This window comes from Chrysemys picta, chromosome 12 (genome assembly GCF_011386835.1).
Source record: "Chrysemys picta bellii isolate R12L10 chromosome 12, ASM1138683v2, whole genome shotgun sequence".
NCBI lineage: Eukaryota > Metazoa > Chordata > Testudines > Emydidae > Chrysemys > Chrysemys picta.
Genome location: NC_088802.1, coordinates 2009757 through 2032056, shown reverse-complemented (window position 1 = coordinate 2032056; position 22300 = coordinate 2009757). Strand labels below are relative to the sequence as shown.

Sequence of the window (22300 nt, the reverse complement as noted above, 5' to 3'; positions counted from 1 at the left end):
CATAACCCAAGGTAACCAACAGGACCCCCTGGTCAATTTGGGGAGCGGGCTCACCTTGTATATTTCTGTCTCCACACAGTGTAGGTGAGCCATTTTAACAATCATTTTACCAATAACAAATTAGGCTTAACCCTGCTGGAAACATATTGCAGCCATTTGTATTTGTAGGTGTTAAACAAGGACTTTTGTTGTTGTTTTAAAAGATGCGTCGATACCCGAACATTCCCGGCTAACACCCAACACGTTTCATGTTCACGTGTCACTAAACTGAGGATTCGCAGCTCCGTGCGTCCTATGGCCAAGGCGGTTTTATTTCCCAAGTATCTGCCTGCTTGGGAATGAGACTATTTGGCAGTTGTGATAAGAAACTTATTTTTAATTACCTCCGGCTTTATAGTATGTATAATTCCTGCTTTAAAACCAATCCCTCCTAATATGGTGTCTTACCTGAGGAGGTTTCCCTGGTAACAGACTGGCGTCCCTTGACCTCCGCCCTTCTGCAACGTTGGGTCTGTAAATACCGTTAAAATGCTTATTAATTGGTTTTTGCCTGATGCGGTAGGGTTTATTTTGTTTTGTTTTTTGTAACACAATACACGACAAGCGGGGCCGGCTCCAGGGTTTGGGCCGCCCCAAGCAGCCAAAAAAAAAAAAGCCGCGATGGCGATCTGTGGCGGCAATTCGGCGGGAGGTCCTTCGCTCCGAGCGGGAGTGAGGGACCGTCCGCCGAATTTCCGCCGAACAGCTGGAGGTGCCGCCCCTCTCCGAAGCGGCCGCCCCGAGCACCTGCTTGCCAGGCTGCCTTGACAACAATGCCAGCAACAAGACAAAGACCACAAGACAAAACATAAAACGCAATTTTCGTTGCGCCAGTGGATCCACGGTATTCTGGGGTGCTTTTTAGCTGCTTCAGATCTTTTGAAAGACAAAAAGAACATGTGTGACGAAGTGGGGGGTGTTTCTACCCCTTTTGGGGTGGCAGATTTTTGCTTCAAACGTCCCTTTCTTTGACAAATACCCTTGCTGATTGCAGGCAAGACGGAGGACTTGCCCCCCAACTTTCCGGTGTTTTTGTTTAGAGGCAGGCCAGGTTTCAATGGCTTCTGCCTTTTAAGGATTTAGGGAAATGATCTCACTGTTCAGTTATTACACTCAGGAGGTGGTGTACCTCGGTTTCCCTTCGTATACAGCAGGCCAGGTTTGGCACCTCCATCCGCTCAGATTTCACCATTCCCAGTATTGTCCCCGGCCCGCACTTACTGCCACTCAGGGCTCCCAAACTCTTTATCTGTTGCCTGCCTGGGCCCGATCCTGCTTTCCTCCCTTCCCGTCCCTTCCTGTGGGCACAGGCTTTGCCCCAAGGACAGTGGGCTCCTCAGCTAGCCCCCACCCCCCTGCTCCCTTTTCTTCAACATTTTTCTTAAAATTGTGAAATCACAACAATGCCCCTGTAAGGAGTTGGGCTCACCCCTACGGCGCCTCCTGCTGGTCGTCCTCGGGAATTAGCTCATTTTCCAGCCAGGAGCGCCCTCTGCAGGCCGGTGATCCGCCTTACTTCACTCTGGCCCCCGTGTCCCTCCCAGGACCCCGGTGCCTCTTCACTGGGTTTCTGCCCCCCTTGCAGAACCCCTCAGTCTCAGGGTCTCTCCCCCCCGGGGAACCCCCACCCACTAACCCCACCTCGCCTCTGTACGGCTACTGCCAGCCACCCTCTAGCCCCACTCCCTGGGGCAGACTGCAACATACGTCACTCCTCACAGGCAAGGTTGGGCTGGACCTGCTGCGTCTCTCTATAGCTGGGCTGCCCCCGTACTGGGCTTAGGCCCTCAGCCTGGCCTGTTCTCCCAGCCCTCCAGCCCTCTCTCCGGGCCAGGGCCGGCTCTAGGCATTTTGCCGCCCCAAGCAGATAGCGCGTGGAGGGCGGTAAGGGGGCTCGCAGGGGGGTGAAGGGCGGCGCCCGCCCGCTCCGCCCGTGGGCAAGAGGGGCTCCCCCCTGCGGCCTTGGGGTGCCTCTCCCGGCCAGGCCGGCGGAGCCCCCGGGGGCTGCAGGAGGTGCTGGCTCAGCCGCTCCTTTAAAGGCGACGGGGCCGGGCTGGGCTCAAAGCGGCGCGGGAGCGGAGGCCGGTGCAGGCGGCGGGGAGTGGCACGTCCCGGGGAGCCCGGGGATCGCTAGTTCCTGCCCCCCCAGGCCGGGGTCCGTACCCCTGCAGGGCTGGCCTGGGACTGTGGAGCGCGGGGAGCCAGCCGGGGGTTGGGGGGAGCTGGTAAAGCAAAATAAAAAAGAACCACAGCAGGGCGGCAGGAATGTGCCGCCCCAAGATTGGCCGGAACGCCGCCCCTTACAATGTGCCGCCCCAGACACGTGCTATCTTGTGTGGTGCCTGGAGCCGGCCCTGCCCCGGGCTGCTTTTAACCCTGTCAGGGCTGGAGCGGGTAGCCACCCCGCTACAGTCCCACACTCCTACATCCTTCCGGGTGAGGTCTCACAGAAATCTACTCCTTATTCACCCACGCTTGTGCTGGGCCTTAAACGACACAAAAAGTCTAAACCCACTAAAAACTCTGCCTGACAGAGAGGAGGGGGAATGCTAAGCCCTCCACCTTTGGGGCTCGATCCTGCTACAACCGAGGGTATGTTCACCTATGCAATTTTTCCCCGACAGACGGGTTGGAGCGAGGACTCTAACCCTCCCCTATTGCCCGGCACTTCTACGACTGGCGGTGTGCACCCCTGAATGAGGGATCCCTTGATACGGATGAGATACCTTTTAGCGGTATTTTCACCAATCACAGCACGTCTTCCCCCTTTCACAATTCTCCACCCAAGATGCTATGCTTATAAGAAGCTTATAAGAAAAGGCAAGATGCTGCGTTGATTGAAGATACAACAATTAGCATACGCATTTAATTACACACGCGCGCGCTGTCCCGCCAGTCGATGTTCTAGTTCCCAGGCCAGAGTGCGGCTCGATCTAGTGGCCAGCCAGGTTGATTATGGGTAGGGAGGAGCCGGGTTCTGTCGGTCGAGACGCGATGCTCCAGGGAAGTCTTGGCAGGACGAACCCAACGTTTCATGGCAAGCCCCCCTGTTTCTATAGTGACTTTTTTTTATTGGGACCAATGGGTTTTGCAGCGTCATGCTGTAATCAATTGTTGTTTGACGAGGGCTTGTTTTCTTAGATTGTCCTTCTCATCCTTTATCTTGTTCTTTCATGGAGTCTCTCGGGGAGTTACCCCAGGCTGGGTTTGATCACAGCTCTCTCGTCCCCATTGATAGGTGCCTCTCATCTTTAGAGTCGTCAATCTGCCCTCCTCTGACGTGTCAATAGGGGCGTGTTGCAGCCTCCTGGCGCCCTTGCGTCTGTCTCCGGTTCCGCCCTCGTACATCTGGTTCAGCGATGGCCTTCACACGGATCTCTTAACCCACACATTGCTCGTTCACACCCAACACAGAACTGATTTCCACAGAGCACTTTGAACAGGAACACCCAGGGACAATGCGGAGGAAAAGAATCCCGGCATTCTTGTACTTCTTTTAGAATGCTGCGCCTACAACAGAGTGGTGACCCTCAAAGGTCTGTTACCGCCTTGAAATCAGCTCAGATACAGAATTATACAAAATACAAACATCAAATCCTACTATTACCCCCGGGCAGTCAGGGCTCCCCATGGCCCCAGGGCGGCGCTAGGGGCTGGGCTGCAAGGGGTGGAGCGGGGGCAGCAGGGGGCTCTCCCCGGGCAGTCAGGGCTCCCCATGGCCCCAGGGCGGCGCTAGGGGCTGGGCTGCAAGGGGTGGAGCGGGGGCAGCAGGGGGCTCTCCCCGGGCAGTCAGGGCTCCCCATGGCCCCAGGGCGGCGCTAGGGGCTGGGCTGCAGGGGGCGGGGCGGGGGCAGCAGGGGGCTCTCCCCGGGCAGTCAGGGCTCCCCATGGCCCCAGGGCGGCGCTAGGGGCTGGGCTGCAAGGGGTGGAGCGGGGGCAGCAGGGGGCTCTCCCCGGGCAGTCAGGGCTCCCCATGGCCCCAGGGCGGCGCTAGGGGCTGGGCTGCAGGGGGTGGGGCGGGGGGCAGCAGGGGGGCGGGGCAAGGACATGACAGGGTTGGGCAAGGGGAGGAGGGGGCAGGATGGGAGCAGTTGGGGGCATTAAGGGTCAGGATGGAGGGGGCAGCATGGGGCGGGGTGGGGGTAGCAGGGGGCGAGGGCAGAAGGGGCGGGGTGGGGGAAGCACAGGGTGAGGGCAGGACAGGGCGGTGACAGCAAGGAGCTGGGTGAGAGCAGGAGGGGACGGGGTTTGGGCAGGGTGGGAGGGGGCAGCAAGGGGTGGGGCAGGAGGCGCAGGGTGGGGGAAGCATGGGGTGAGGGCGGGGTGGTGACAGAAGGGGGCGGGGTGAGGGCAGGAGGAGTCAGGGTGAGGGTGGGATGGCAGGAGGGGGCAGGGGGCGGGGCGGTGACAGCAGTGGGTGGGATGAGGGCAGGAGGAGGTGGCAGGGGACGGTCTGGGGGCGGCAGGGGGTCTCCCCGGGCACTAGGGTGACCAGACGTCCCGTGGTCACCATGATCGTCCCTTTTTTAAAGCCCTGTCCTGGGCGTCCAGAATAGCCTTTGTCCCATTTGGGGTGCGGGGGGGGGCGAGCGGAGAGCGCAGGTGCCAGCCCCCCACAGGGGGAGGCAGGGCTGGGGCTGGAGGCTGCGGGGGGCGCGCACAGTCTAGCTGCTGTTTGTCGACAAAAAACGTCCACCCCCCCTGAGCGGCAGCCGCTTGGCCGGCAGGAGCGCTGGTCACACCGGCACTTTTCCTCGGTGACACTCATGTCCTTCGGGGGGGTTGGTGCCAGTGTGGACACACCCAGAGTCTGCCGGGGACAGGGCCGGGTTCTGATCCCGCTGCCGGGGATCCCCCTCCCGCGCTGCCCCCGCTCCCTGACTCACTCTGCCCTCATTGGCTCGGGGCTGGCAGCTGCGGGCACAGAGCTGAGGAAACACAGACAAAGAGAGAAGTTGGCAGAGGGGTGTCAGCCGCAGAGGAACCGAGAACACATTGGGATCCTGGGCCCCTCGTCCCGCTGCCCTGACGCCTGCCAGAGTCCGGATCCCCCTTCCCCTGCCGGGATGCTGCTCCCTCTGCTGCTCCTCCCCTGGGCATGGGGGGCCCAGGCTGGTAAGTGGGGACCCCCCCCTGCTGGTTTTGCTGACGGGATGCGTGGGGATGGTGTAGTACTAGGGCCAGGGTGGGGAAGTACCAGGCTGGGGGAGTAGGACGGGGGAGGCAGGTTAGGGATCAGCAGGGAGACCCCATAGTGCAGGATTGTTAAAGGGACAGAGACTCATTAATCTCTCTCCCCACCCGCTTTGTCCTCCACCTGTTCCCTGCCCCAGCCTCCCCTCCTGTCCCCACAGCGTCTGTCACCCTCCGGGTGCTCTACATTGACGTCTTCCACAACGCCAGCTCCACGGACGCACAGGGGATGGCCCTGCTGGGCGACCTGGAGACCCACTCCATGGACTGCAGCACCTGCGAGATCCGCTTCCTGCAGCCCTGGGCCCAGCAGGGCCTGACCCCGAAGCAGTGGCAGGACCTGGAGCTGCTGATCCACCGCTACATGTCCAACTTCATCCTTAAAGTGAACACAATAGCCCAGCAGCAGGGAATGAGCTGTGAGTATGGAGGTCTAAGGGGATCCCTCCCCCACCCACCCAGGGTGCTGAGAACTGACACACTCACCACAGCCACTGAGTGTGTCACTGGGGGCAAGACAGCCAGTCCCTGGCCCTTTGGCTGATTGGAGCCGGCGTCCCCCAGAGGGGAAACACCCATGTCCCATTCTCCACCCAGGTCTGGGGCCAGATTGTAGCCTGCACTTCCTAGAGGGGAAAGGCCCTGTGTCCCACTCCCTGAGCCGAGGGACCTGGTCTTTCCTGACACGTACCCTGACCCTTTGAAAGCAGGTCATTTGGGGGGGGGGGTCTGTATCTCGGGAACCCCGTGACCAAGGGACCCCTAATTTGCATCACAAACTCTGCCTCAGGCCCCGATGTAACGTAGCGTTTTTCAAGCCAATCTGACTAGGCACGTGAAAAATCAGCTTTAAACAGAAACTGCAACTTACCCTTAACTCCAACCAGGGCCGTCCCATAATCCCACCGCCGTCGTGTGGCCAAATATCCTCGTGGCACCTGACGTTATGTCTTTACTCCCCCCGGCTCTCTGTTTCTGCCCCCTCCTGGGACCTCCGGACGCCCGTCCTCATCCCCCTGCCCTTCCTGTTCCAGACCCCTTTGTTACCCAGGGCTCCCTCGGCTGCAAGCTGCACCCCAATGGCACCTCGAGGGGATTCTATGATACCGCACGGAACGGCGAGGACTTCATCAGCTTCGATGCGGACACAAGCAAATGGGTCGCTCGGCGGGGGGATAAGATGGCGCTCTACACCCAGGACCTTCTCAACCGGGATAAGGGCACAGCCAGCGTGATTCAGTTTCTCCTAAGAATGTGTGTCAGTGAGCTCAAGAGCTTTGTCCAGCATGGGAAAGAGTCTCTGGAGAGGCAAGGTGAGGCTGGACACCACTCGCTGCTCACTGAGATGCAGCCACCTCTGGGGTGGAGCATGGGAGCTATTTACATGAGGATCCCTTGCCCAGCTGTGAGATGCAGCCACCTCTGGGGTGGGGCACAGGGGCTGGTTATACATGGACCTCTTGCCTGGTGTACAAATGCAATTATATCTGGGGTGCAGCGCAGTAGCCATATCATAGCCGCACTGCACAGCAGTTTAGGACAGGAAGTGAAGGGGGATCCCGTCACCACCGATAACTGCAGGGGGCAGAATTGGGGTCTGGCCAGGACAGCGGGGCCAACGCCTGACCCCGGGGAATGGAGTTGGGCTTGGCTAGTGAGTCCCTGAGGCTCAGACTGAATCGTCCCCTCTCCCCCGCCCCGTCTCTCTCCTCCTGTCTCAGAGCGGCCGGTCGCCGTGGTGTTTGCCCGAGCGCCTCCCCCAGCCGGGACCCCCGCGCCGTTACTGCTGGTTTGCCGGGTCACCGGTTTCTACCCCCGGCCCGTCCGCGTGGCCTGGCTGCAGGACGGGGAGGAGGTGGCTCCAGGCGGGCGGCTGAACTCCAGCGGGATCCTGCCCAACGCGGACCTGACCTACCAGCTGCGCAGCTCCCTGGCCGTGGGGCCGGGCGCCGGGCACAGCTACGCCTGCCGGGTGCAGCACAGCAGCCTGGGGGGCCGGAGCCTGCTGATCCCCTGGGGTAGGTGCACGTCCTCGGGGGGGCGGGGGGTCGTGGTCTCTGGGGGCTTTTCCTGCACGTCCTGAGTGGGACGGGGGTGGGTCCAGGCAGCGGGATTGGGGCGCAGGGAGGCAGAGGGGGTGGGCGGGGGTGTGGAGATGGACCAATGGGAGCAGGATGGAGGAACTGAGAGGAACGGACAGGACTAGAGTGGAGGGAAGCTGAGGGGGTGGGAAAGTGGGGGGAAAAGGGGTGGGACTTTGGGGAGGCTGAGGGTACAGGGCTGGAGGGGCTGAGGGCCGTGGGTCAGGTTGGGAGGATCAGGGAGGACTGCAGGGGAGGCTGAGGGAAGAGGGTGGGGGGGTGAGGGCAGTGGGTTGGTAGTGGAGGGTACAGGGGGAACTGTGGGGGAGGCAGAGAGAACAGGATGGGGGGCTGAGGGCAGTGGGGTGGGGGTAGAGAGTATGGGGGGAATGCAGGGATTCGTTGAGGGAACAGGGCCCACACTCCTGTCCCCGTTCCCAGCACGGCACCCCCTGTGTTACAGAGCAGAGCAGGCCCTGGGGCCCCGGCCTGGTCGTGGGCATCACCCTGGGGGTTGTGGCCGTAGCCGCCATGGCCGTGGTGCTGTGGCGAAGCAGACGCAGGTGAGTCCTCCCCTCTCTGGGGTGGGGGTGGGGCCGTTACACCCCCTAACCCATCCCCTCTGCTCTCTCCTTCCAGGGGCTACCAGGACGTTAGACCAGGGCAGTCCAGTCCCTGAGGGGGCGGCACTGGCCCCAGCGTGGGGATCGGCCCCTCCCCTGGGGACACGGACCTTGCAGCTGGATCCCTGCCCGGCTCCAGAGCTCAGGGTCCCCCGAGGGCCGGTCTGGATCAAAGCGCTGGGAGATGGGGGCCCGGGGTGGGGGGTGGGATTCTCCCCCCTCTGGGATGTTCAGGGGGCGTTGGACACTTGGGGACGCTGTGGGATCGCTGGGATCCAGGTCTCTTGTAAGGTATCGTCACAAAGCTTCTAATCTGCTGTGTGTGGGGGTTGCATTGGTGTGAATGTGTCAGTCTTGTATCTGTAACTAGGAATATGGACTAGAACTCCGGGGTCCTATTGGAGTTATGCAAAGTGGGGGCCGTTAATGGGGGCTTGGAATCTTGCTGGCTCCCATCAACCGGGACAATTGGTGGCAAACGGCTCCGTTTACTCCAAGCCTTCCTGTGTCCCCGTGTGCAGCCAGTGGGGCATGAAGTGTCACCGGACATGGGACCATGTCACCTGGTACTGGAAGCCATCTTCAACCTGGGGCATTTCCATTTAGGAGGGGTGGGGCCCAGAGACAAAGGATTCCCGCCTTGGGCCGAAGCTATAATAGGGGGTGGAGCAGGACAAAGGGGGGCCAGTCATGAGAACGCCCCTGCTTTGCCCCTGATAGTCTGGTCTGTGAGAGAAGCTTCTTGGAACCTCTCTGCGGGAGAGATTTACCCATGTTCAGTTTCCTACTGTGTTAGGCTCAGACTTTTGTTTGATTTTGCTTGGTGACTTACTTTGTTCTGTCTGTTATTACTTGGAACCACTTAAATCCTACTTATTATACTTCATAAAATCACTTTTGCTTATTAATTGACCCAGAGCAAGTAATTAATCCCTGGGGGAGCAAACGGCTGTGCACATCTCTCTATCAGTGTTACAGAGGGTGGACAGTTGATGCGTTTACCCTACATACGCTTTATACAGAGAAAAACAGATTGATTTGGGGTTTGGACCCCACTGGGAGCTGGGTGGGTAATGGAGACAGGGGACTTGCTGAGCAGTTTTTGGTTACAGTCTGCAGGTTTGGGGGCGGCCCAGACCTGGGTCGCGGTTGCAGCAGGCTGGCGTGTCTGGCTCAACAAGGCAGGGTACTGGAGTCCCAGGCTGGCAGGGGAAATGGGCTCAGAGGTGAATTCAGCACATCAGGTGATGGTCCCAAGGGGGTCTCTGTGACCGAACCCGTCACAGTGGGGGCGTGGGAACCAGGAGGGCCCTGGCAGAGTGTCCAGGCTGAGCTGGGTGCCCAGGTAGCAAGCGGGTTCCCCGTGGGACATAGGCCCAGCTACCGTCACGGAGCCCGGCCAACACTATGGCCCGTGAGGTGCGGGGGAGGCCGCTCCAAGTCGCTGGCTGGGCTGGGCTGAGAGCTCCTGGGGGCAGGGCCTCCCCAGAGCTGGGTGTGAGGGACCCGGGCTCCGCGGGTAGGTTCAGCAACCCTACAATAACAACCCAGCCTGTCCACAGCCCAGCGCTCCCCAGCGACCCTACAATAACCACCCAGCCTGTCCACAGCCCTGCGCTGCCCAGCGACCCTACAATAACCACCCAGCCTGTCCACAGCCCAGCGCTCCCCAGTGACCCTACAATAACCACCCAGCCTGTCCGCAGCCCAGCGCTCCCCAGCGACCCTACAATAACAACCCAGCCTGTCCACAGCCCAGCGCTCCCCAGGGACCCTACAATAACCACCCAGCCTGTCCACAGCCCAGCGCTCCCCAGCGACCCTACAATAACAACCCAGCCTGTCCACAGCCCAGCGCTCCCCAGCGACCCTACAATAACCACCCAGCCTCCCCACAGCCCAGCACTCCCCAGCGACCCTACAATAACAACCCAGCCTCCCCACAGCCCAGCGCTCCCCAGCGACCCTACAATAACCACCCAGCCTGTCCACAGCCCAGCGCTCCCCAGCAACCCTACAATAACCACCCAGCCTGTCCACAGCCCAGCGCTCCCCAGCGACCCTACAATAACCACCCAGCCTGTCCACAGCCCAGCGCTCCCCAGCGACCCTACAATAACCACCCAGCCTCCCCACAGCCCAGCGCTCCCCAGCGACCCTACAATAACAACCCAGCCTCCCCACAGCCCAGCGCTCCCCAGCGACCCTACAATAACCACCCAGCCTGTCCACAGCCCAGCGCTCCCCAGCGACCCTACAATAACCACCCAGCCTGTCCCCAGCCCAGCGCTCCCCAGGGACCCTACAATAACAACCCAGCCTGTCCACAGCCCAGCGCTGCCCAGCGACCCTACAATAACCACCCAGCCTGTCCCCAGCCCAGCGCTCCCCAGTGACCCTACAATAACCACCCAGCCTGTGCACAGCCCAGTGCTCCCCAGCGACCCTACAATAACCACCCAGCCCGTGCACAGCCCAGCGCTCCCCAGCGACCCTACAATAACCACCCAGCCCGTACACAGCCCAGCGCTCCCCAGCGACCCTACAATAACAACCCAGCCTGTCCCCAGCCCAGCGCTCCCCAGTGACCCTACAATAACCACCCAGCCTGTGCACAGCCCAGTGCTCCCCAGCGACCCTACAATAACCACCCAGCCCGTGCACAGCCCAGCGCTCCCCAGCGACCCTACAATAACCACCCAGCCCGTACACAGCCCAGCGCTCCCCAGCGACCCTACAATAACCACCCAGCCTGTCCACAGCCCAGCGCTCCCCAGCGACCCTACAATAACCACCTAGCCTGTCCAAAGACCAGCGCTCCCCGGCGACCCTACAATAACCACCCAGCCTGTCCACAGCCCAGCGCTCCCCGGCGACCCTACAATAACCACCCAGCCTGTGCACAGCCCAGCGCTCCCCAGCGACCCTACAATAACCACCCAGCCTCCCCACAGCCCAGCGCTCCCCAGCGACCCTACAATAACCACCCAGCCTGTCCACAGCCCAGCGCTCCCCAGCGACCCTACAATAACCACCCAGCCTGTCCACAGCCCAGCGCTCCCCAGCGACCCTACAATAACCACCCAGCCTGTCCACAGCCCAGCGCTCCCCAGCGACCCTACAATAACCACCCAGCCTGTCCACAGCCCAGCGCTCCCCAACGACCCTACAATAACCACCCAGCCTGTCCACAGCCCAGCGCTCCCCAACGACCCTACAATAACCACCCAGCCTGTCCACAGCCCAGCGCTCCCCAGCAACCCTACAATAACAACCCAGCCTCCCCACAGCCCAGCGCTCCCCAGCGACCCTACAATAACCACCCAGCCTCCCCACAGCCCAGCGCTCCCCAGCGACCCTACAATAACAACCCAGCCTGTCCACAGCCCAGCGCTCCCCAGCGACCCTACAATAACCACCCAGCCTGTCCACAGCCCAGCGCTCCCCAGCAACCCTACAATAACCACCCAGCCTGTCCACAGCCCAGCGCTCCCCAGCAACCCTACAATAACAACCCAGCCTCCCCACAGCCCAGCGCTCCCCAGCGACCCTACAATAACCACCCAGCCTGTCCACAGCCCAGCGCTCCCCAGCGACCCTACAATAACCACCCAGCCTGTCCACAGCCCAGCGCTCCCCAGCGACCCTACAATAACCACCCAGCCTGTCCACAGCCCAGCGCTCCCCAGCAACCCTACAATAACCACCCAGCCTCCCCACAGCCCAGCGCTCCCCAGCGACCCTACAATAACAACCCAGCCTCCCCACAGCCCAGCGCTCCCCAGCGACCCTACAATAACCACCCAGCCTGTCCACAGCCCAGCGCTCCCCAGCGACCCTACAATAACCACCCAGCCTGTCCCCAGCCCAGCGCTCCCCAGGGACCCTACAATAACAACCCAGCCTGTCCACAGTCCAGCACTGCCCAGCGACCCTACAATAACCACCCAGCCCGTGCACAGCCCAGTGCTCCCCAGCGACCCTACAATAACCACCCAGCCCGTGCACAGCCCAGCGCTCCCCAGCGACCCTACAATAACCACCCAGCCTGTCCACAGCCCAGCGCTCCCCAGCGACCCTACAATAACCACCCAGCCTGTCCACAGACCAGCGCTCCCCAGCGACCCTACAATAACCACCCAGCCTGTCCACAGCCCAGCGCTCCCCAGCGACCCTACAATAACCACCCAGCCTGTCCCCAGCCCAGCGCTCCCCAGGGACCCTACAATAACAACCCAGCCTGTCCACAGTCCAGCACTGCCCAGCGACCCTACAATAACCACCCAGCCTGTCCCCAGCCCAGCGCTCCCCAGTGACCCTACAATAACCACCCAGCCCGTGCACAGCCCAGTGCTCCCCAGCGACCCTACAATAACCACCCAGCCCGTCCCCAGCCCAGCGCTCCCCAGCGACCCTACAATAACCACCCAGCCTCCCCACAGCCCAGCGCTCCCCAGCGACCCTACAATAACCACCCAGCCTGTCCACAGCCCAGCGCTCCCCAGCGACCCTACAATAACCACCCAGCCTGTCCACAGCCCAGCGCTCCCCAGCAACCCTACAATAACCACCCAGCCTGTCCACAGCCCAGCGCTCCCCAGCGACCCTACAATAACCACCCAGCCTGTCCACAGCCCAGCGCTCCCCAGCGACCCTACAATAACAACCCAGCCTGTGCGCAGCCCAGCGCTCCCCAGCGACCCTACAATAACCACCCAGCCTGTCCACAGCCCAGCGCTCCCCAGTGACCCTACAATAACCACCCAGCCTGTGCACAGCCCAGCGCTGCCCAGGGACCCTACAATAACCACCCAGCCTGTGCACAGCCCGGCGCTCCCCAGCGACCCTACAATAACCACCCAGCCTGTCCCCAGCCCAGCGCTCCCCAGCGACCCTACAATAACCACCCAGCCTGTCCACAGCCCAGCGCTCCCCAGTGACCCTACAATAACCACCCAGCCTGTGCACAGCCCAGCGCTGCCCAGGGACCCTACAATAACCACCCAGCCTGTGCACAGCCCGGCGCTCCCCAGCGACCCTACAATAACCACCCAGCCCGTCCGCAGCCCAGCGCTCCCCAGCGACTCTACAATAACCACCCAGCCTGTCCACAGCCCAGCGCTCCCCAGCGACCCTACAATAACCACCCAGCCCGTCTACAGCCCAGCGCTCCCCAGCGACCCTACAATAACCACACAGCCTGTCCACAGCCCAGCGCTCCCCAGCGACCCTACAATAACCACCCAGCCTGTCCACAGCCCAGCGCTCCCCAGCGACCCTACAATAACCACCCAGCCTGTCCGCAGCCCAGCGCTCCCCAGCGACCCTACAATAACCACCCAGCCTGTGCACAGCCCAGCGCTCCCCAGCGACCCTACAATAACCACCCAGCCTGTGCACAGCCCAGCGCTCCCCAGCGACCCTACAATAACCACCCAGCCTGTCCACAGCCCAGCGCTCCCCAGCGACCCTACAATAACCACCCAGCCTGTCCACAGCCCAGCGCTCCCCAGCGACCCTACACTAACCACCCAGCCTGTCCGCAGCCCAGCGCTCCCCAGCGACCCTACAATAACCACCCAGCCCGTCCGCAGCCCAGCGCTCCCCGGCGACCCTACAATAACCACCCAGCCTGTGCACAGCCCAGCGCTCCCCAGCGACCCTACAATAACCACCCAGCCTGTGCGCAGCCCAGCGCTCCCCAGCGACCCTACAATAACCACCCAGCCTGTGCGCAGCCCAGCGCTCCCCAGCGACCCTACAATAACCACCCAGCCTGTGCGCAGCCCAGCGCTCCCCAGCGACCCTACAATAACCACCCAGCCTGTGCGCAGCCCAGCGCTCCCCAGCGACCCTACAATAACCACCCAGCCTGTCCCCAGCCCAGCGCGCCCCAGCGACCCTACAATAACCACCCAGCCCGTCCCCAGCCCAGCGCTCCCCAGCGACCCTACAATAACCACCCAGCCTGTCTGCAGCCCAGCGCTGCCCAGCGACCCTACAATAACAACCCAGCCTGTCCACAGCCCAGTGCTCCCCAGCGACCCTACAATAACCACCCAGCCCGTCCGCAGCCCAGCGCTCCCCAGCGACCCTACAATAACCACCCAGCCTGTCCGCAGCCCAGCGCTCCCCAGCGACCCTACAATAACCACCCAGCCTGTGCGCAGCCCAGCGCTCCCCAGTGACCCTACAATAACCACCCAGCCTGTCCCCAGCCCAGCGCTCCCCAGCGACCCTACAATAACCACCCAGCCTGTGCGCAGCCCAGCGCTCCCCAGTGACCCTACAATAACCACCCAGCCTGTCCCCAGCCCAGCGCTCCCCAGCGACCCTACAATAACCACCCAGCCTGTGCACAGCCCAGCGCTCCCCAACGACCCTACAATAACCACCCAGCCTGTCCCCAGCCCAGCGCTCCCCGGCGACCCTACAATAACCACCCAGCCTGTCCCCAGCCCCAGCGCTCCCCAGCGACCCTACAATAACCACCCAGCCTGTGCGCAGCCCAGCGCTCCCCAGCGACCCTACAATAACCACCCAGCCTCCCCACAGCCCAGCGCTCCCCAGCGACCCTACAATAACCACCCAGCCTCCCCACAGCCCAGCGCTCCCCGGCGACCCTACAATAACCACCCAGCCTGTCCACAGCCCAGCGCTCCCCGGCGACCCTACACTAACCACCCAGCCCGTCCACAGCCCAGCGCTCCCCGGCGACCCTACAATAACCACCCAGCCCGTCCACAGCCCAGCGCTCCCCAGCGACCCTACAATAACCACCCAGCCTGTCCACAGCCCAGCGCTCCCCAGCGACCCTACAATAACCACCCAGCCTGTGCGCAGCCCAGCGCTCCCCAACGACCCTACAATAACCACCCAGCCTGTCCCCAGCCCAGCGCTCCCCGGCGACCCTACAATAACCACCCAGCCCGTCCACAGCCCAGCGCTCCCCAGCGACCCTACAATAACCACCCAGCCCGTACACAGCCCAGCGCTCCCCAGCGACCCTACAATAACCACCCAGCCCGTCCACAGCCCAGCGCTCCCCAGCGACCCTACAATAACCACCCAGCCTGTCCCCAGCCCAGCGCTGCCCAGCGACCCTACAATAACCACCCAGCCTGTCCACAGCCCAGCGCTCCCCAACGACCCTACAATAACAGAGGAGTGTGTCCACACTGTGCAAGCAGGGTGACAGTTGGCCCCTCCCCCAGCCCCCTCGCTCAGGTGACAGTTGGCCCCTCCCCCAGCCCCCTCGCTCAGGTGACAGTTGGCCCCTCCCCCAGCCCCCTCGCTCAGGTGACAGTTGGCCCCTCCCCCAGCCCCCACGCGCAGGTGACAGTTGGCCTCTCCCCCAGCCCACACGCGCAGGTGACACTTGGCCCCTCCCCTCTCGCGCTCTCAGTGGCCGTTGACGCCTCGCGCCACCGCCCCGCCCATTTCCCGCCTCTTTTTCTCTCTCCCGCGTGCTGCGCTGGCTGACTGTGCCAGGCAACTACTGACGCTCAGATACGGCGGCGTCTCCCATTGGCTGTGCTGCGGGAGGGGCGTGGCCAATGGAGCACCCCTGGGCGGAGAACTGAGGAGGCTGCAGGACACTGGCCACGTGTTCGAGCCCCGGGCCCGGCAGGAGGGGGCGGGGTGAGAGCAGCAGGGGGCGAGGGGAGGAGGGGGAAGCAGGGGGCAGGAGGGGGCGGGGTGAGAGCAGCAGGGGGCGAGGGCAGGAGGGGGTAGCAGGGGGCAGGAGGGGGCGAGGGCAGGAGGGGATAGCAGGGGGCAGGAGGGGGTGAGGGCAGGAGGGGGAAGCAGGGGGCAGGAGGGGGCGGGGTGAGAGCAGCAGGGGTGAGGGCAGGGGGCGGTCAGGGGGCAGGAGGGGGTAGCAGGGGACGGTCTGGGGGCGGCAGGGTATCTCCCCGGGCACTAGGGTGCCCAGTCGCCCCGCGGTCACTGTGACCGTCCCTGTTAAAAGCCCTGTCCCGGGCGTCCAGAAGAGCCTTTGTCCCATTTGGGGTGCGGGGGGGCGAGCGGAGAGCGCAGGTGCCAGCCCCCGCAGGGGGAGGCAGGCCTGGGGCCGGGGGGCGCACAGTGTAGTTGTTATTTGTCGACAAAAACCGTCCACCCCCCTGATCGGCAGCGGCTTGGCCGGCAGGAGCGCTGCTCACACCCGCACTTTTCCTCGGTCACACTCATGTCCTTTGGGGGGGGGGGTTGGTGCCAGTGCGGACACACCCGGAGTCTGCCGGGGACAGGGCCGGGTTCTGATCCCGCTGCCGGGGATCCCCCTCCCGCGCGGCCCCCGCTCCCCGACTCACTCTGCCCTCATTGGCTCGGGGCTGGCAGCAGGGCCGTCCTTACCCAAACCGCAACCGCGCAGGTGCGTCGGGTACCAGGAAAGTTGGGGCACCACATTGCCCCTAATTTCCTGGTGCCCTGCACGGCTGCGTGCTGCTCCAGCAGCCAGCCCGATCCCCCGGCCGGCTGAGCCGCCCACGAAAGCTGCTCCCGCTCCTGCTCTGCCCCCGCCCCGCCTCTTCCCACCCCCGCTCCACCCCAGCCCCACCCCCACTCCACCCCTGCCCCCGAGCTACGTCCCCAGGGACTGCAGCAGGGCTCGGGCGCGCCCTGCACTCCCCAGGTGGCAGGAAGTGGAGCGACCCAGCCCCAACCCGCTCCGCCAGCTCGTCCTGGGGGACGGTTCCCCCTCTAACCTCCAAGCCTGCTCTTGCCCCCCACACAGCTTGGGCACAGCCCCTCCCACCGCGGAGCCTGGGTCCAGCTCCCCACAGGGGGACTGCGTAGGGCACCACAATGTCTAGTGACGGCCTCGGCTGGCAGCTGCGGGGACAGAGCTGAGGAAACAGAGAAAGAGAGAAGTTGGCGGTCTGAGCGGCGTGTGGGCTGAAAGCGCGTGGGGATCCTGGGCCCCTCGTCCCGCTGCCTGACGCCCACCAGAGCCCGGATCCCCCTTCCCCTGCCGGGATGCTGCTCGCTCTGCTGCTCCTCCCCTGGGCATGGGGGGCCCTGGCCGGTAAGTGGGGACCCCCCCTGCCGTTTTTCCTGCCGGGATGCGTGGGGATGGTGTAGTACTAGGGGCAGGGTGGAGAAATACCAGGCTGGGGGAGTAGGACGGGGGAGGCAGGTTAGGGATCACCAGGGAGACCCCGTAGTGCAGGATTGTTCATGGGACAGACTCATTAATCTCTCTCCCCACCCGCTTTGTCCTCCACTTGTTTCCTGCCCCAGCCTCCCCTCCTGTCCCCTCAGCGTCTGTCACCCTCCGGCTGCTCCACATCGACGTCTTCCACAACGCCAGCTCCACGGACATGCAGGGGATTGCCCTGCTGGGCGACCTGGAGACCCACTCCATGAACTGCAGCACCTGCGAGATCCGCTTCCTGCAGCCCTGGGCCCAGCAGGGCCTGACCCCGAAGCAGTGGCAGGACCTGGAGCTGCTGATCCATCGCTCCCTGTTCAGCTTCAGCCGGACTGTGAACACAATAGCCCAGCACCACGGAGGGGGCTGTGAGTATGGAGCGGTCTGAGGGGATCCCTCCCCCACCCACCCAGGGTGCTGAGAACTGACACACTCACCGCAGCCACTGAGTGTGTCATTGGGGGCAAGACAGCCAGTCCCTGGTCCTTTGGTTGATTGGAGCCGGCGTCCCCCAGAGGGGAAACACCCGTGTCCCATTCTCCACCCAGGTCTGGGGCCAGATTGTAGCCTGCACTTCCTAGAGGGGAAAGGCCCCGTGTCCCACTCCCTGAGCCGAGGGACCTGGTCTTTCCTGACACGTACCCTGACCATTTGAAAGCAGGTCATTTTGGGGGGGGGGGTCTGTATCTCGGGAACCCCGTGACCAAGGGGCCCCAAATTTGCACCACAAACTCTGCCTCAGGCCCTGATGTAACACAGCGTTTTTCAAGCCAATCTGACTATGCCCGTGAAAAATCAGCTTTAAACAGAAACTGCAACTTACCCCTAACTCCAGCCAGGGCCGTCCCACCATCCTGCCACCGTCGTGTAGCCCAACATCCTCATTGCACCTGACGTTATGTCTTTACTCCCCCCTGTTTCTGCCCCCTCCTGGGACCTCCGGACGCCCGTCCTCATCCCCTGCCCTTCCTGTTCCAGACCCCTTTGTTACCCAGGGCTCCCTCCGCTGCGACCTGCACCCCAACGGCACCTCGAGGCGATTCTGTGACGCCGGAGTGAACGGCGAGGACTTCATCAGCTTCGACGCGGACACAGGCAAATGGGTCGCTCGGCAGGGGGACAAGCTGGCGCTCTACGCCCAGGACCTTCTCAACCAGGATAAAAGCACAGCCAGCGTGATTCAGTTTCTCCTGAGAACGTGTGTCAATCTGATCGAGAGCTTTGTCCAGTACGGGAACGAGTCTCTGGAGAGACAAGGTGAGGCTGGACACCACTCGCTGCCATGCAGCCACCTCTGGGGCGGGGCACAGGGGCTGTTTATCCAGGGACCCCTTGCCTGGTGTACAAATGCAGCTATATCTGGAGTGCAGCACAGTAGCCATATCATAGCCGCGTTGCACAGCAGTTTAGGACAGGAAGTGAAGGGGGTTCCGTCACCACTGGTAACGGCAGGGGGCAGAATTGGGGTCTGGCCAGGACAGCGGGGCCAACGCCTGACCCCGGGGAATGGAGCTGGGCTTGGCTAGTGAGTCCCTGAGGCTCAGACTGAATCGTCCCCTCTCCCCCGCCCCGTCTCTCTCCTCCTGTCTCAGAGCGGCCGGTCGCCGTGGTGTTTGCCCGAGCACCTCCCCCAGCCGGGACCCCCGCGCCGGTACTGCTGGTTTGCCGGGTCACCGGTTTCTACCCCCAGCCCGTCCGCGTGGCCTGGCTGCAGGACGGGGAGGAGGTGGGGCCGGGCTGGTGGCTGAACTCCAGCGGGATCCTGCCCAACGCGGACCTGACCTACCAGCTGCGCAGCTCCCTGGCCGTGGGGCCGGGCGCCGGGCACAGCTACGCCTGCCGGGTGCAGCACAGCAGCCTGGGGGGCCGGAGCCTGCTGATCCCCTGGGGTAGGTGCACGTCCCCGGGGGGTGGGAGGGTCGTGGTCTCTGGGGGCTTTTCCTGCATGTCCTGAGTGGGACGGGGGTGGGTCCAGGCAGCGGGATTGGGGCGCAGGGAGGCAGAGGGGGTGGGTGGGGGTGTGGCGATAGATCAGGGGGAGCAGGATGGAGGAGCTGAGGGGAACGGGAGAAGACTGGGATGGGGGAGCAGGACTAGAATGGGGGGAAGCTGAGGCGGTGGGAAGGTGGGGGGAGAAGGGGTGGAACTGTGGTGGAGACTGATGGAACAGGATGGGGGGCTGAGGGTGATGGGTTCAGGGTGGCAGGTACGGGGGAACTGCGAGGGAGGCAGAGGGAACAGGGCCCACACTCCTGTCCCCGTTCCCAGCACGGCACCCCCTGTGTTACAGAGCACAGCAGGCCCTGGGGCCCCGGCCTGGCCGTGGGCATCACCCTGGGGGTTGTGGCCGTAGCCGCCGTGGCCGTGGTGCTGTGGCGGAGCAGACGCAGGTGAGTCCTCCCCTCTCTGGGGTGGGGGTGGGGGGACCGTTACACCCCCTAACCCATCCCCTCTGCTCTCTCCTTCCAGGGGCTACCAGGACGTTAGACCAGGGCAGTCCAGTCCCTGAGGGGGCGGCACTGGCCCCAGCATGGGGATCGGCCCCTCTCCTGGGGACATGGTGTGACGAACTGGGCCTGTTCTTACTGTGGTCTGTGAATGCTGACAGGGGAGTGGGGCTGGGATAGTCTGCATTGGAGGATGGGATCTGCCCGGGGGCGCATTCCTGAGTGTGTAACATGAGAACCCAGGAAGGGGTTGAAGGCCAGGTGACTCCTGAGCCCGGGAAACTGAACAAAGGCTGTGGGAGGGGTCGCTGAAGGCAGGGTGCTGGAAGCAGGCTGGAGAGATGGCTGGGAGGCAGAGATGGCTCTGACCTCCCAAGGGGGGGCTGGGCTGGGATGCCCGGGGACCCCAAGATGGACCTAACTGAGGGGGTCCCTGTTGTCAGTGCCTGCAAGACCTGTCTTGGACTGTATTCCTGTCATCCAAATAAACCTTCTGCTTTACTGGCTGGCTGAGAGTCATGGTGAATCGCAGGGAGCCGGGGGTGCAGGGCCCTGAGTTCCCCAATACTCCGTGACACATGGCACTCAGGACCGGGTCTGTGCCCGGCTCCAGAGCTGAGGGCGCCGAAGGCAGGACTGGATCGGGGCACTGGGTGATCGGGGTGGGGGGTGGGATTCTCCTCCCTCTGGGACGTTGGGGGCACATTGGACACTTGGGGCGCTGTGGAATCGCGGCAATCCAGGATCCGCAGGGAGCCGGCGCTGGCCTGTGCCGTTCAATAAACCCTTCAGGGAGGGGCTGCCCAGCGGGCCCCGGGGCTGTAGGAGCCAGGCCTGGGTGCAGGGGTCAGACACAGCTACATACACAAAGGCGATGGGCGTGGGTGGGGGACCCAGGAGGGTCCTGGCAGGGTGTCCAGGCTGAGCTGGGGTGCCCAGGTAGCAAGCGTGTTGCCCATGGGACATAGGCCCAGCCACCCACACGGAGCCCTGATAACACTACGGCCCGCGGGACACCGGGGCGGCCCCTCCAAGCCGCTGGCTGGGCTGGGCTGAGAGCTCCTGGGGGCAGGGCCTCCCCAGAGCTGGGTGTGAGGGACCCGGGCTCCGGGGGTAGGTTCTGTCTTTTTGTTCTGTGTCTGTGCAGCGCCGAGCACAAGGGGTCCAGAGCACGACCGGGCTCCTCGGCCCTGCGGTAACACAGCGATAACAACAGTCCTGGCTGGGGAGGGGAAGTGGGTTCGAGTGGGGGGGAGGGGCTATTCAGGACTCCTGGGTTCTATCCCAGCTCTGGGACCAGGCTGGGGTCCAGTGGGTTAGAACAGGGGGGCTGGGAGCCAGGACTCCTGGGTTCTGTTCCCAGTGTAGGAGGGGAGTGGGATCTGGCCAGTTAGAGCAGCGGTGAGTGCACTGACCAGCTGTAACGATGCTGGTTCTGGCGGGACACAACTGAGAGCGCCAATTCAGGACAAATTGCTTAAAACAGGGCAGTCACAGCCCAAGGCTGGGGTTTCTGTGCACACCAAGGCAAACCAAACCAACCAGACAGAGAGGACTTTGGTTTACCCCACTGGCTAACCACAAGTCTCACAAGCAATTCCCTCAGACACTCCAGTTTCCCAGTATCACCACCTGTGCCACTCGTCATGGGGACAAATGGTTATGAAAACCAACACCCCAGTAAAAGAAAAAAGGTTCTCCTGATCCCAAAGGACCAAGCCCCAGACCCAGGTCAATATACAAATCAGATCTTACCCACAAATCACGCTGTTGCCAATCCTTTAGAATCTAAAATCTAAAGGTTTATTCATAAAAGGGGAAAAGATAGAGATGAGAGCTAGAAGTGGTTAAATGGAATCAATGACATCCAGTAATGGCCAAGTTCTTGGTTCAGGCTTGTAGCAATGATGGAATAAACTGCAGGTTCAAATCAAGTCTCTGGAATACATCCCCAGCTGGGATGGGTCCTCAGTCCTTTGTTCAGAGCTTTTGTTTGTAGCAAAGTTCCTCCAGAGATAAGAAGCAGGATTGAAGACCAGATGGAGATGAGGTATCAGCCTTTTATAGTCTCTTCCAGGTGCAAGGACACCTCTTTGTTCTTACTGTGGAAAATTACAGCAAAATGGGCCAGTCACATGGGCCAGTCCCTGCATTCTTTGCTGAGTCACAAGGCGTATCTGCCTTCTCTTAATGGGTCAGTTGTAGTTGATGGTCCTTAATGGGCCATCAAGCAGGCTAGGCCAAGCTGACACCGTCTTCCCCAGAAGCATAGCACAAGTTTGAAATACAGACAGGATAGAGCCAATATTCATAACTTCAACTACAAAATGAAACACACGGCATAATCACAACCAGCAAACCATAACCTTGGCTTAGACACCTTATTTGACTCCCTTTATACAAGATTTGGTGCCACTACAGGACCTTGGTTGCAACCATGTTCTATATGGTCCCAGTTCAAGTCAATAACGTGACACCAGCCTGTTACCAGGTAGAACAGCAGCCCAGAGATGGACAAATTCCCATCCAGACACCCGCTGCCGTGGGCTGTGTCTGCATGGCAGGGCCCGAGCGGTGCGGCTCTGCCGGCAGCCCAGTGTGGACACAGCGCTGCCAGGAGGGGTCTATCCCCAATGTGGGGACAGCACTTCCCCGCACGGCACTCGCCCAGTCCACACATGCCCTGTTCTGCAGAACGGCTGTGTGCACATGGGGGTGTGTCATAAACATACAGCTAAGGGGAGCATAAAATCCCTCCTGGGC

The 22300-nt window shown here is 62.3% G+C and overlaps 2 protein-coding genes across 3 annotated transcripts; both read left to right on the top strand.

Annotated features, from left to right (window-relative positions):
- Positions 1-4805: 4805 nt before the first annotated feature.
- Positions 4806-8844, top strand: LOC112061438 (antigen-presenting glycoprotein CD1d-like). Its single transcript, XM_065563862.1, has 6 exons — positions 4806-5154; positions 5373-5651; positions 6267-6545; positions 6954-7250; positions 7777-7876; positions 7953-8844. Exons 1-6 carry the CDS (start codon positions 4806-4808, stop codon positions 7990-7992), a joined length of 1344 nt encoding a protein of 447 aa, XP_065419934.1. The 3' UTR covers positions 7993-8844.
- A 7695-nt stretch (positions 8845-16539) lies between these two features.
- On the top strand, positions 16540-20038 carry LOC112061617 (antigen-presenting glycoprotein CD1d-like). 2 transcript variants are annotated; one of them, XM_065563086.1, is made up of 6 exons: positions 16540-16964; positions 17180-17458; positions 18069-18347; positions 18683-18979; positions 19381-19480; positions 19560-20038. In XM_065563086.1, exons 1-6 carry the CDS (start codon positions 16916-16918, stop codon positions 19597-19599), a joined length of 1044 nt encoding a protein of 347 aa, XP_065419158.1. In that variant the 5' UTR covers positions 16540-16915; the 3' UTR covers positions 19600-20038. The 2 variants fall into 2 exon arrangements, with proteins under 2 accessions (XP_065419158.1, XP_065419157.1); XM_065563085.1 differs by lacking the exon at positions 19381-19480 and having other exon boundaries at positions 16831-16964.
- Positions 20039-22300: the final 2262 nt, after the last annotated feature.